A 15,085-nucleotide genomic window follows, 5' to 3' on the forward strand; every position below is an offset into this window, starting at 1 on the left:
GTTGAATGGAATAGTGAGACTGAAAATAAGATAAAAATTTCGACTCTCTTTCAGACAGGATCCCATAATTATTTCAGATAATCGGACTTGATTCCAATCAGAGATCCCAAGAAATCTTTGACGCGAAGGTCGATAAGAGATCACTGTCTCCTGAAATCGATCGTATCGCCCTGCGCACCTACCTTCGTCCTTTTCGTTGTCGTCCTCGAGGTCCTCCGATAAATTATCGTCCTCCTCCTCGTCGTCTTGAGAACGATGCGACGCTCCGGCCTCGCTTCCGGAGTGCTCGCCCACGCTTCCGCTTCCCGCTGTTTTTGACAGATTTAGAACCGGGCTGTGGCCGTTGGAGGAGCCTGCAAAAACCGCGATATCGCGACGGCTTTAATAAAGGGTGCAATTCATCGCGTTTAATGCGAGATGCATTCATAATCTTCCCCTCTATACGCGACACATGCATACACACACATAAATATACGTGAGGAAGGGATATCGATGCTGGATTCGAGTCGTGCCCGCGTCCATATATCTACTCGATACACGATAACGCCGCGAGAACGGCGTCAATCTTTCCCGAGGAACGTTCGGTTACGAAGAACGAGAAGCGCGTCCATCGACCGGACTGACAAGTTGATGGATTTTATTTGCCTCCGCGCATCCCCGTTTAGACGAGAACAAGCGGACTATCCACTTTCCGAATCCTCCCGGCGGCCTGCTCTCTCTCTCTCTCTCTTTGCTACCCTGTCTCTCTCTTTATCTCGTTCTCTTTCCCTGTTACCCCGATGGACGGGCGCCTCTTTCTCTTTCCGCATCCCTTTTTCCTTGCCGTCTAAACGCGGACGCGCGCGGGCGCACGTATTTGATATCCTAGTATTTTAATCCTGACATAGATAGATACTGTTTGGGCAACGGTCGTCCGCGTTGACGCATTGCTCCGAGGCCACTCGTGATCTCACGAGTACACGCACGAGCACCGGAACGAGTACGGGTGTGCGACGGACGGCGGGGGTTAGGGCGAAGCGGGGCCCTGGCCGTTCACACGTACGCGCCCGGAGCTCCATGTACCTCGTTGGTCGTTGAAAGAGAAGGGTCGCGGTTTTCTCGGCTCTTCCCGGCACGATCTAATGAATCGTACATCTTTTACGTTAAATTGACTCCTACACGCCGGCTACCACGCTGGAGGCTGAAAACCTCGGCGCGCACTGCGATGAGGGGTCGTCCTCGCGTGAAGCGTAATCCGATCCGACCAGTGGTAATTGCGCGCGTGCATGGAAATACGCGAGAAATAGGCAGCCTTCCTCGTCGCGACGTCCATGGCGCGAATGGCGGAGAGTCTGTCTGATTTTTCAGAAAGAGAGATCTCCTGAGAGAGAGAATTCCCAGGTTTCTCCTCGACCTCTCTTCTGCTTGCGCTAAGAGGACGCCCCGTTTAAGCGCGATATAGTGGCGATAGAAGTCGAAACGGTGTCTTCGGCGGAGGTAGGTCCGTCTCACGGAAGATAAAGGGTTCCATCAGACGGATTATAATATTATAGGGAATCAGAAAGAGAGGCCGGACCGCGACAGGACGTAACCCGATATCGGACTTAATCTTCGAGATCCTAAACGCCCGGGACACTCGGCTCCTCGTACCTCATCTCCGTTCGTTCGTTCGTCCGTTCCGGGACGGAGAGAGAAAGGGAAAAAGGGAGAGGGAGAGAGAGAGAGAGAGCAGAGGGAAAGAACGAAAAGGTAGAAATACAGAAAAGAACGAGCACAAGACGGTCGGACTGCCGGCCCGCCGCGCCGTGTCGCGGTCAAAAATCTTTCTGCGCCGCTTGACTTGGAGCCCGCGTCGATCGAACGTACCCCGAGGCCTCGGGCGATTAAGGATCTCGCGTTACCGACTTAATCCAGTTGACAGGCGCCATGACGACGCGCAGGTAGGCAAGCAGGTAGATGGGAATACGAGAAACGAACGCTACGGGAAATTGTACGCGGCCGCGCGGAACTGTCGATGGCAACTCACAACGTCCCCTTACGAATGCGAAGAATTCCTCGCGTCGCGCACCGATCGGAGAGGAAGCCTCCTCTCGTTCAAGTTAGCTTCATCTTTGCGCGAGTCGATCAAGTCGAGATCCGACCGAGACAGATGCGTCAGTCGATCGAACCAATCATCGAGCGTCACTACCCAGATAGACATTTGTGATTATTGCGACATGAAACATTATCGTTGGTGAAGACTTTACAATTGCTTTTCAATTACATTTATGAGGCAAATATTCGAGTCAAAGTTTTGGCTCTATGTTAAACCTTGAATTCTATAATACAGTAGAAGTTAAGTTAGCAAAAAAGTAGATTTGATTCTAATTTACTTCTGCTTTGATTCTGATGAAATCCCTCTTTTTTACTTTACTCTCTCTTTTTACTTTAAATCCCTTTTTTACTTTCTTTAGCGTCAAAATAGTAATATAAGCTTCAGAATATCAAAATAGATGTTGAATAAAAGGTTGAAAGTAGGAGATCAAAATTTCTACTATACTGATTAATCATTAAAATTTATTATAAAAAATTTTAGATTTTTTTTAATATCAATTATTAAAATTAATCTATCTTATATGTAAATTTACATCATACAGTAAAGTAAATTTTTAATTATATTGGTTATATTAATCAAACTTCTGGTGAAATGTGAACGAACTAAAAAATTTTAATTGAAGTTACCAGAATTCTCTATTCAAGTCAACCAGAAATCTTGTTAACAGAATTATGGTAACTTCCACTGCAATTTATTTCGTTTATATTTCACTAGAAATTTTGGTACATCCAACCAAAATTTCTTTTACCGTATATATTATATCCAACCAAACTTTTTTCCGTGTATGTAATAAATATGAGTGTCACATTCATACAATTTTTACAAATCGGCTGGCAAAGTTGCTGCTAAATTTACACACACCATTTATGAAACGAGTCTACTATATTTAATCAATCATGAAATTAGTATCATAATGCAAACTTTTGGTCATGTTGATGCAGCAATAAACTTGAAAATCACACTTAAATTTTCATATTATATATTATATGACACATTGTTTTGGAATAATTTCGACCATTTTTTTTCGTATTCCTATGTAATAAATATCGTTATTCTATGTAATAAATATGAGTATCGTAACCACTCATAAAGGATGCAATCTTTACAAATCGCGGCTGGCAATGTTGCTGCCAAATTTATGTACACCTGCCTATCTGGGTAATAATGGCCGGTGAGTATGATCGGAGGTGAATCACGCGATTCTTTGTGCAACGAGGGGATCAATGGGCGCGATCAGAACGAAATGTCGAGCATGCGAGCATAGTGCATTTGCTTACGTAACCTTACCATTGTGCGAGCTGAGGTCCCTGGGTTTGTGATCCAAAGCCAGCGCTCTCTCGGCGTCGCCCCTCTCCTCGCGGAGCCTGCAATAGAGAAGGAGAGAGAAAAGAAAGGTTTCCGTATTAATCCGGGGGGGATTTAAATCGAGCGAGGTGGGCGGACTGCGCTCCACACATGTACGGGTATTAATTAAATAATTATTCTAGTCGCTGGGCAAGGGATTCGCGTAGGAAGATCAGTGCCGTGGGGTCTCTCTTTCTCTCGCTCACCGCGACCGACCCCGTCGGTGTCACTGCGCATCCCCCCGTATTATCGCCCTTAATCGCCGTTCTTAAAACCGTCCTGCGCGACATACACCTCGCATTCGTTCGACCTGCCGCGAAGACATCACGAAGGAGCGAAATCCGTGCCGACGCTAAATTAGGGAGATGTAAAAGGAATTTATTCACTAGATATATATTTCCAAGACGCACAAAGGCGCATTTTCAATGACGCATCGAGAGAGCTTACTCTCGTAAATTCATTATTTATCGAATAAAATTATAACTTTATAACTTTGCTTCATTTTCCAAGTAATAAATGTTAATTTGAAATTAACTTTACACGATATTATCATGCCACGTTGCATAATCGAACGTTACACAAAAAATTGTAGTGAATGTTATTTATTCTTCTATGTCACGTTTCCTAATAAATAACATTTATAACAGCAAATTTTTTTGTCTGGACGGTATCACTTTTTACAAAGTTACACTAGAATAATTATGGTCTATGTTGCCTCTTACACAAAATTATATGTGTGAAATTGATATTCAATGAAATCATGAAATCTCTCACGAACGTGACATGACAAGTCGCATGAAACTTTACTTACAAATATATTTTATATATGATAATAAATGTTGAAATTTCTACACAATTTTAAGCATTTTGATTAAAGTGAATAAACTTCTTAAGAGTAAGCACTGATAAAATTTCCTCCCGAAGGATTCTCATTCCACCCGACGATGCGTCCGCAAAAGACGCGGACAACGGGAATTCGCAAAGCCGCAAATTTGCGTTTCGTCGCAGTTCCCGACTTCCTTCTTCGTATTTTACTTCGATTTCCTCGAGTGTCCAGGTTTTACGAGGTCGGCGCTCGTTAATGCGACTTTACGTTCCCGCGCCACGAAACTTTTAATCTTGGCTTTATATTGTTTGGCACTCGTGCCCTCCGGGTCCGTCGCGGCTTACCCGAGAATCGTTAAGATTTCTGTCTCGATGTTGCGGCGCGCATTAAGAAGCGAGCGAAGATCGCGGAATCGGGCGTTCCCGTCGTAAAGCTGCGGTAAGCGGGAAACGAGCGAGATAAAAGCTTCTTACGAAATTACAGTTTCGGCATCGTCCTTCCTCGCATCGCCGCAAAAGACAGTGAAAGGAAGAGATTAAGAGAGGAAGGAAGAAGGAGAGAGAAGAAGACGCGAGTTATCCTCGTCGTGAATTTCTCATCGCGATCGGAACAAAGTTATCGATGTCGTCGCGACGACAATTAATTGCACATTCGTTCGTGCCGGAAACAGTGGTGCGACGGAGAGAAAATAATTTTCGGGTGACAAAAGTTCCGTAAAGTACAAGCACTCTGGCCGAGGGAAGGAGGCCGCGAGCGGGGACGGGTTCCTTAATCGCGCGTAAAGAGTTGAGGGCGAGGGTGACCCTCGGCAGCGTCGAGTAGAAAAAGAGAGGGGGGACGCGCCGCCAGTGCCGCGGCTTTTATCGCGAGGTTTATAGCGGAGGTCATCCACGTAGTCGCGGATTTATTTTGCAAAGAGTGGTGAGAGATGGTGAGAGAACGAGAGAGAGAGAGAGAGAGGGAGAGAGAGAGAGAGAGAGCGAAATGGACGCGTCCTCAGAGTGATTAGGCTCTCTCACCGCGCTGTATTCTCTCACCGTGCGTCTCTCTCTCTCTCTCTCTCTCTCTCTCTCTCTCTTTCTCCCCTTCTCTTGTCTTGCCTCCTCCATTTTTCTCTCTTCTTGTACTCGACTCGCCAAATTATTCTCTCGGGTATACTTTTTCCGGCTTCCACGAGCTGCGGTTCAGGGAGGAGGGCGGCCTCTTTCGCACCTCGAATCGAACCGCGGACCATTAAGTAAGAAGTTAATATCATTAAACATAATATTGGGCGCATCTGGGAGCCGCAGAGCACTTACCGACCCCTCCGTCCACACCCCCGCCTCTAGCCCCTGCGCGCGTCCACCCCTCCCCGCCCACCGCAAAACCCTCCTGGTCTCGGCCCCACGCTTCGTTTCTGCACCGCGAGAACTCGGTCCCTCCACCCTCCGCCGACCGTTTCACCCCCCGTCCCTTCCACCCACGGCTACCCTTAATTTTTTAATGAGAAAATGCTTTCAAAGAGCCGGAGAGAAATACTGTGTCTACGAGCGATAAGTTACGGCGGCGTTAAGGGAAACGGAGAGCGCTTTTATGTGTGCGCACCTCGCAGGCCGCAGAGAATCTAGATTCCCCGACGAAGGAGGGTGGTCGAGGGATACTTCGCACTTCCGATCGGGGTAGTCATGGAGAAGTTGCACAAGATTTTGTTAGCGGTGCAATAGTGATGAAGGAAGAAGTTGGAGGTTAAATTAGGTGAATTCACATTTCAGCAGAAGGCGGAAGCCATGATCGGCCTCTGCCCTTCTGCCTTTCCATATGAATTCTTCTTTAGAGAGGGATAGAGAAAATTCAGAAAATTCTCAAGTGTAATAACGACGCAACGACAGAACACCGCCAGTGGGCACCTTGAAGACATTGTAACGATTTAATTTCCATAATAATTAAATTTTAATTGGTAATACGAGTCCATTAAGACGGCCAGTCGGCGGGGAAGTTGGCAGCGCGTCTCTCCGTGCGACCACCGGAGAGGGAAAGACGACCTTTCCTCTTCCTTTCTCGCGACAGCAGACGTCGCCGGCAATCTTCGGCGCGCAAAGTGGCTGCGAACGGGGTTGGAAAGCGAACGCGAAAGCGACGAGAGAGGAAAGAGAAGAAGAAGCGGAAACGGGGAGGAAGATGGTACGGTGCGGAGCGCAGCGCAGCACAGCGCGGAGTCGATTCATTTAGACGTCGCGGCCTTGCAATAACCGGCAACGAACCGAGGTTATTAAATTTGTAATTAGTCGAATATTACGTTCGACGTCACGGCACTCCCAGTGCCTACGTCGATGGTTACTGCCGCGGTGCGTCCGCGAATTTCCGCGTGTGTGTGTACACGCCCGCATACACACACACACACGCACACGTGCGCGCGCACGTCCATGGCGTGGTGTAGCCGAGTGCGCGAATGCGTTAATACGTGTTACGGGTTTCATTATGCGCGCGTAATACGGCTCCTACGCTCACGGATCTCGACGATACGCGAATAATTAGTGATCGTAGTCCTACGCGTCGGCCCAGGTCGCCTCGTACACGCTCTCTCGCGAGAATGAGCCGTTTCCTCGACGTCTCGACGAGGAATAACGAGGCGCGCTGTATCCACCAGTCGAAATTACAGCCTAGTTAGCCCAAGGAGGGGCCCAAACCGAACGTTTATATTAAATTCGCCGGCGCACCGTCGCGATAATTAATTCGCTGATAAATAATCGCGCGCTGATAAATAATCGCGAGGCTGCCCTCGCGCCGAGCCGTTGCGAGTCGTCGTGGCTGGGCTTCGCCCACGCTGTTGTTGCGCGAAACTAATAAGCCGCGCCGAAAACGCGCGCCCTTCTGTATCTTTGGCTTTAATTTTGACTCGGTAATGATGGACTCCGCGGGGATTCCCTCCCCGACGTTCAGAAACGGCCGGCTCGAACAGCGGGAGTTCATTAAGAGGCGGCGTTTCGAAGACCGAAAGAGCGAGAGAGAAAGAGAGAAAGGAAGAAAGAGAGAGAGAGAAAGAGAGAGAAAGCAAAGCCGCCGCGATTCCAGATCACTTCGCGAAACTGGAGCCGTCGCAGCAATGAAAATCGTATATGAGAATCTACGGCCAAAGCGTGCATCCCGTTACGTTGCGCGTCCGATAATATGCGCCCTCCTCCTCCTCCTCCTTCATCCGCGAGTCTTCCCCCAGCCGTATTTTTCCGGTATTCCGCCGGAGAGATGTATGTTTTTTCGGTCGCTTTGACGTTTTCGATCAAAACGGGCCGCTACGAACAATGGGGGTGGGATTTCCGCGTCCACCAAACGCATTGTGCGCATAACGTATCCGATAATGACGATAGCAATTGTAATTTCGGCACGACAAAGGGCCTCTGTAAAATGGCGAAGGTATGTCCCCGCGCTCTTCGATCCCGCGGCGCGACCGTCCAACAGCTTTTTTAATAAACGATGCACGTGCCATCGGCGTTCCAGCATTCACATACGCCAATGAATTTTTATCGCGACGCGTCGCATGTCGTCGCATGTAAACGTTTTTTTCTCTCCTCTCTCTCTCTCTCTCTCTCTGTCTCTCTATCCTTTTTTCCCCTCCATACCCTAAATCGCGAGTCCCCAATTATTCGGCGTGTTTATCCCGTTATCGAGTAACGCGGAGACCCCCACCCCACCCCCTGCGCCCTTCTTTCCCTTGCTTTATCCGGGAAAACGTAACAACGATCGACGCTGTTACATTCGTATACCTATCTCGGGCGACCAGGGCGAAAATGCATTTCCCGACGCGAGGTGCTAATTGAAATAAAAATTTTAATCGCTGTCGAAAAAAAAAACTCCAACCTACTTTGCATACGATTAATTTTTCAGGCGACACATTAAAACATTTTTCAGCGTTCGAACTAATATTCCGCAGTATCGAACTGCTAATGGCGTCGGGGTAAGGGAGAGGGAGAGGGGAAAAGGAGTAGGAAACACACCCCCGCGGCCGGGGCCGCAAATTCGACGTGAAATTTCGTAATCGTTCGTTAATTCCGCGTGCAGAATTAATTTCGCGGCCGGGTTGTACGGTTGTATTCTACGCGTTCCACGATCGCACGCTACACAATATATACATGTATCTCGAGGGTGGGGCTGGCGGTCTCTTCTTCGTAGGTATTTCGGAGTCGCAATAATAAACGACCTGGATTCTCGCACGAGAAGGGTTGTAACACGATCCGGAGCGCGCGGTGCTTCTCTGTCCGTCCGCGGCAGTGAAAATTCCACCCTTAGGACCATGACATTCGAGGCGAAAGGGGTTCCGTGACTCTCTCTCTGTCTTTCTCTCTTTCTCGTAACGAGTGTCCTCATTGAAAACGAGACGGCATCTCGAAAGGATGTTCTGCTCCTCATCGCGACTGTAAAACAATACCTTCTCGGGTATTGGCGTCGACAATCGTGCGAAGAGGCAGAAGCGACGTACGCGTCTAATCCGACGGCAAATTACACCGGCCTCGGCCCTCGTCGCGAAGATATACGATTTCGTCGATCTGAGCGAGGGCGCGATCTGACTCAACAAACGTACACGCGCGCGCGCGCGTGAACGGTGAGGCAGAAAGAGGCGAACTTAATTCGGGAACGCGAACGGGGACCATAAATTACTCCCAGAGAGTCCGGGAGATTTCCCGTTGACGTGGCGCGTGAGCGCCGGAAGCTCCCGGCACCTTGGCGCGAAGGGAATGGATTCGAATTACAAACGACGGCAAAAAGGGCCGGGCGTGTTCTCCGGCGGATCCTTACAGATATTATCCGGCATATCGCGCGCGAGACGGACAACATTTATCAAAGCCGCGTGCGCAACCCGTGGAAGAAGCAGCTCTCTCTTTCTCTCTCTCTCTCTCTCTCTCTGCTGCCGAATTCAATCAGCGGATGCCTGACATTCCCTGAGCATCAATGGGGCGAACGGAATAAGACGTGTCTGACCCTCTGACATTAATTTTTGATTGTCTCTCTTTGATTCTACCGAGTTCACTTCAAGTGGATTGGTGAAAATATTTTTCTGACTGAATCAGTGGAAGGGATACTTCACCGATAATCCGTGAGCATTCACTGAATTCTCAATGAAAACGGCATCACTTTACTGCTTACTTTTCTGCTTCTTATTTCGTACTGATCTCTCTTGATCAGTGAAAAATGATGAAGGTTTCACCGGGAAATCTGTAGTAGGCAAATTCGTCGCACGCTACAGGGAATCCGACTTTGTGCGTTCGTGATGATGGAATTAATGGTTCCCATGCAATTTATACACAACGACATTGTCTGCGTTTGCAAACTGCATTAATGATGGTAACAGTCTCCATTATTAACTGATTCTTTCAGTGTGATTTTACTAATTGCAATGTTTTGTTTATCTCTCTTAACTGAATCTCTCTCTTTCATTTTCTCTCTCTCATCAGATATAAGTTCATAGTGCACATTATGAAAAAAGAAATATCTAAGAAATAAAAAATATTTATTCGGTGAATAATAATGTAATATATTTTAAAATAGTGTAATATATTTTAAAAAATATTTATTCGGTGAATAATAGTGTAATATATTTTTATTTGTTTAACTATACCAATATAAAATATTGTTCAAATAAGAAAATATATATTTGCCTAAAACCTTAGTTTTTCATGAGAGCAATTGTTTGTTCTATTTAAATGAATTTAAATACAAATAAATGTGCTATCCATTGGATGAAACTTTTTTACTTTTTAAATAACTTCTTCTCACAGTATAGCGCAGTATTTCAGTGAAGAATTCACTGATTTAGAGAGAGAAAGTATTCTTGCCGAGTCTTTCGCGAAATGGATCGCAGGAAATCGCCGTTGCGTCTCGAAGGCGTGTACTCGCCGTAGGGAAGCGTTCGCGCACCATCACTCGTGCTCGCGAGAGAACTGCCGCTATCGCATATTTGCGTTCGCGAAAACTATCTCTCAGTGGATTCCTCGATTCAAAACACGAGAACATTTTTGCTCCGTAAATATGAATTCGATCCTCAACGATAGCACATATCCGTACGATACTCGCGCACAGTGCACCAGCCGTATTTACTAAACGCTGAATGTATCTCTAATAAACATTTCCCGCTGCGGAATTTGTCTATCGGAAAATAATCGCCGGTATTCGGCAACAAAAGCAGCGCCACCGTAAAATCCATAAACATCATGTCGGCGCGCCCGCGCCGGATACAGTATCAAGTGACTGGCAACACGCTGCCGCGCGCGCCGCGCGAAGAGCGTCTCTTAGGAGCGCGTAGAACCGTACGAAATGGCAAATAACCACTGTGTCGAGTTAATAAAAAAAAAAAGAGAGTGAGAGAGAGAGAGAGAGGAACGAAGCGAGACACTTGGCGCGCTTTTTCGGCGCGCCCGAACCGACCCTGCATTTCGCCTGTTTTTCCTCCTTTTTTTTTTGTTAATTCGTTCCCGCTTCGCGAATCCCCTCGCGTCGTTTTGAGCGATCACGACGCGCGATCGCGCACAGGCTACCGTAGCTAACTCGACATCAATCCGCGCGTACTCGCCCTCTCTCGCGCCTTCCCGCACCGCTCGTAACGAGTCATGATAAATGACACGAGCCCTGGCACCGACGATTGAGATTAATTTGGCAGCGCGCGTCTTGCGATTGACTTTGACGCGCGGCAGAATACGCTCGCCTCGATCTCTCGCGCGAGACGGAAGATCCATTCTCGATCTTCCCCACGTCCCCCTCAAATTGACGTATCATTCGACGAGTTGAGATAATAGACCCGCGGGGATAATGACGACGACGACGACGTCCGAGCGATGATCCGCGAGGTGCTCTTGAAATTCCTCGGAATGAGGTTTCACTCGACAAAACGAAGTGACCACCGAGTCATTCGGACTCAGGTGGTTTCTTGCGCAATTCTCCATCCCGAATCGTCGCGTAAGTATTTTTACTCCTAGCTTCGACTAGGGTGATTCCGATGACTCCATGTGACGGTGGATGATTCCACATATTCGTAGGGCGCACATGATTCACTTTAATCGATTGAAACATTCGTTTGTATGGAATCGGAGCCCATTCTATCTCGGGTGAAATGTTTATTCTTGCAATCTCGAGTGGCAATACTTTCACTATTGTCTCGAGTGAAGTTTCGCTCGTTTTGAGTGAAAGAGGCTTCACTCCAAAAAGTTTAGAGAGTATTCTCCAAACTTCCAAGAATAGTTTTATTCAAAAAGCAGAGTGAACCTTCACTGAATCACTTGAATTTCAATGACTTCACTAATACAAAGTAAACCTTCCATTCTAAATCGTGGAGCAAATATGTTCATTTTAACATATGGAGTCAGAATCCATTCTAAGCTCGAATGGAACATTCACTCTTGCGATTTTGCATGGCAGCGTTTTTACTTGGAGATAAAACACTGCTACTTTTCACTCGTTTTGAGTGAAATTCCGCTCCAAGAAATTTCAAGGGCACAAAGTCGCGTCGGGATTCGGTCCTGGCGGTAGTCGGAATTATTTCGAGAAATCGATAAGCGCAGCATCTCTTCGGGTAAGGAGCAGGAGCGGAAGATCAACGGCGGTCGCGACGACGGTGGCGGTGGCGGTGGCGGCGGAAGGCGATGGCTCCTCCTTTCGTTTCGACGTACAGGCGAACCGGGCTAATTATGAATCCCCTGCGGGACCCCCGCGGACAGGAAATGAGACTCTCCGAGTTCCTATCCGCGTGTATATATATGTATATGTATTTATATATACACATCTCTCCACGAGCGGCGCTGGATACGTACACCCGTGCGACTTTCAGTCGCTCCGAAGTGGAAACGCAGTTGGATTAAGCCCGGCCGAGGGGGGATCAGATACGACGACGACGACGGCGGCGGCGGCGGCGATAACCTCCGACTTTATCCTCGCGCGGGACAGCGGTTTAATTAGACGACGCCCGAGATTCGCCTAGAAATGTTGATTGAGCTAAATTGTTTCCTCGGGGGCACGCGGCACAGCCGTCTTCGTCGTCCGTTCCCGTCGCGTTTTCCCCGAAGGGGGATACCTACGCCGTTCCGGGGGTGCTAAGGAGACAATGCTGATTAAGCGACGAGATAAGCGGCTGTTTAGTCAAACGACTACGGGATCGCTTCGACGGCCCGATTGTCTCCTCGCAGCACCGCCTCGGATTTCCTCGGCCGGTCGGTTTCAGTACCGGGGGGAGCTCGTTAAATCGCGAACGCCTACGGAGGAGGACTTAACAGGAACCGGTAGTCGCGCGGGTATGAACACGTATTGGAACATACGACGGGCTGTGAGAGAAACGTAGGAATAAAAAGGAAAGAGCGGAACCTGAAGCCTTGTGGGCGCTCGTAATCGCGCGCGCGGCTGTAAAAACTCGCGTCGCGATGATGACACGATGACGACGCGGTGACATGGACGTTAATACGGGAGCTCGTAACTTGCCAACTTTCGTAAATAGGGGAACGCGTTTGCGGGACGATCTTTCTGTCATCGAGCCGCCGAAAGTTCGGAGAGTACGCGCAGTTGTTGGCTGTCGGAACAGCAGTTAGAATGGAAATAGAACGGTGGTGTGTGTAGCACAGAGAAAGGGTGGAAGAGAAAGAGAGAGAGAGAGAGGCATGATGCTCTTTCTCTCGTTAACACGACCCACGCAAGTGGCTTCTCACATCGCCGTTTCGCCCGCGGTTCCACTCGTCCTCGCGTGTATGCATGTAGCAGATCGCATACGTACGCGTGACTAGACAGGCACGGCCGTTTACACGTGCTTCTACGTGTGAGATAAAGACCCCGCTTAATGTTATGCCCTTCGACAAAACGTCGCTCACCGTGTGCGTACTCGAAAATCTATGATCAACCGAGACTCCTTCCAGCGAGATTGAAGACTGAAGATACGCCGCCATCGCTGTGTGACGTGTCGACATTGACCGTGCATGCGAATGAATTGCATACGAAGTATGGAAAACCAGCTGTGGGAAATTTGTAGCGAATATCGAGAACTTCGTAAATTACAAAGGGACTCATGTAGAGTTTGCCAAGCATTCGGATTTCAGCTGGATTGCACCTAGCTTGTCGCCGCGCGAAACTACATTTGACAACCCTAACTGAGAATTCATTATTATCATTTCAACTGGACAGTCTAGCTGAAATTTAGGATAGGAAGGAAATTTGACAATTCTAAACTTTTGAATCCTCGGTAATGCTGAGAATTCATTGTTATCATTTCAGTTGCACAGTTCACCTGAAGCCTGGACATCTGGCAATCCTAATAGTGAGAATTTTAAACTTTATAAATTTCAGTAATACTGAAAATTTATTATCATCGCTTCAGCTGGACAACCCAGTTGAAATCTAGACGTTTTACGCAACCCTGGACTCACGAAGGACTTGGCGATCGAAATTAACGAGAGCAATTAATGCCGCGAATTCGAGACATCGCGTTCGTAGATGATAGTAATGACAGGACGTGAGCACAGTCGGAATTCCTGAATGACATTCTTACGTAACTCTATCTCTTGTTAATATTGAATGTGCCGTACAAACGACTGGACAGAGCGATAGCGTCGACGGGCAGCGTATTAGGTTTCCGTAATAAAATGTAATGCGTAAGACAAGCCCCGGAGTAGAGAAGCTCGTTAACAGATAGCACTCTGAGTGCACCGGCACTATGCGTCATACATCAGAAATGACGTTCGGGGATATGCGAGGTAGGGGTGCCTAGAAAGGGTCTGAATTATGAAACGGACCCGCCCGATTCTCGAGAAATGTACCGCGCTGCTACCGTACATGTACCTACACGCTCGCCTCCGTGTTCGTGTCGTACGTCGTACCTACGTATGTACGCGCGCGCGCGCGTGCGCATGGTTTAAGCAACGCGTAACACGGCCAATTTGTATTTTAACGAACCGCTTTTTATACTCGCCGCTTTTACGGTCTCTCGTAAAACACTAGCCGTGGAAATAAAAGAACGCCGCGCGAAACTACGATCATTACCCGATTCGCCCGTTCCTCGCCGTATTATTTAAGGCGCATCGCGCGCGAAAGGAAGGAAAAACGGGGAAAAAGAATCGGGCGCGCTGCCGCAATTTCCACGACGCGTTTTCGTCGCGTCGGGAAGCGACCGTCATCGCCGTCTCTTCGTCTCTCTTCCTCCTTCCCCTTCCTCTCCTTCCATCCTCCCCATTGTGTCGCTCGTTTCTCGCGGATGCAAGGGCGGCACTCTCGGCCGCCGCATATCCACCCCGTGTTCCATCATCGCCCTGTGCTCGCGCGCGCGCGCGCGCGAACCTCGAGAGCATTTTTCAATTCCGCGAAACTTTACGATAGGCATCTTCCCCACGAGGTACGGGCGAGCGCGCACCCCGCGCGCCCCGCGAGAAACATTTGTACATAAATCTGAAAATTATGACCTGCGCGCCCTGCCCGCGCGCGCTCCTCTCGCAGCCTGCGCGCGGCTCGCACCACCACCACCCCATCGGGAAGCAGCCGGGGGCATATGCCTGCCAACGCATAACGGAGAGATAACCGCGGGCCGACCCCTCGACGTACGCACGCACGCATATACACACGCGCGAGTGCACGAGACCGCGCGATCTTGAACGCGTGTGCCGCGCGTCCCGCATTCCCGTCGACCCATAAAGGTCGATATAAATTAGAATCAATGAAAAATAAAAATCACTTTTTCCAGCATTGCCGCGACCGACCGCCGCCCGCGCGGATCGTTCGATTAAGGGCTATCGATGGTCGTTACGGGGCGACTTTTCTCTTCCTCTTGCTTTCTCTCTCTTTCTCTCTCTCTCTCTCTCTCTCTCTCTCTCTCTCTCTCTCTCTCTCTCTCTCTCTCTCTCTCT

General features: G+C 48.5%; 2 protein-coding genes across 2 annotated transcripts in view; one reads left to right on the forward strand and one right to left on the reverse strand.

Moving 5' to 3' along the window:
* Positions 1-15,085, forward strand: part of LOC116849084 (1-phosphatidylinositol 4,5-bisphosphate phosphodiesterase classes I and II) — a 283,574-nt gene that overhangs the window by 235,804 nt on the left and 32,685 nt on the right. The gene's annotated exons all lie outside the window — the stretch shown is intronic.
* The window catches only part of LOC116849089 (dachshund homolog 2), a 287,082-nt gene that overhangs the window by 102,776 nt on the left and 169,221 nt on the right, over positions 1-15,085 (reverse strand). Inside the window, exons 5-6 of the mRNA XM_032825882.1 lie at positions 3,362-3,438; positions 183-353 (exon numbers count right to left, since the gene is read on the reverse strand). Coding sequence (XP_032681773.1) covers positions 183-353; positions 3,362-3,438 — 248 coding nt within the window. The remainder of the gene's footprint in view (positions 1-182; positions 354-3,361; positions 3,439-15,085) is intronic.

This window comes from Odontomachus brunneus, unplaced genomic scaffold (genome assembly GCF_010583005.1).
Source record: "Odontomachus brunneus isolate Ranch 3 - 2012 unplaced genomic scaffold, Obru_v1 Obru_scaffold_106, whole genome shotgun sequence".
Lineage (NCBI taxonomy): Eukaryota > Metazoa > Arthropoda > Insecta > Hymenoptera > Formicidae > Odontomachus > Odontomachus brunneus.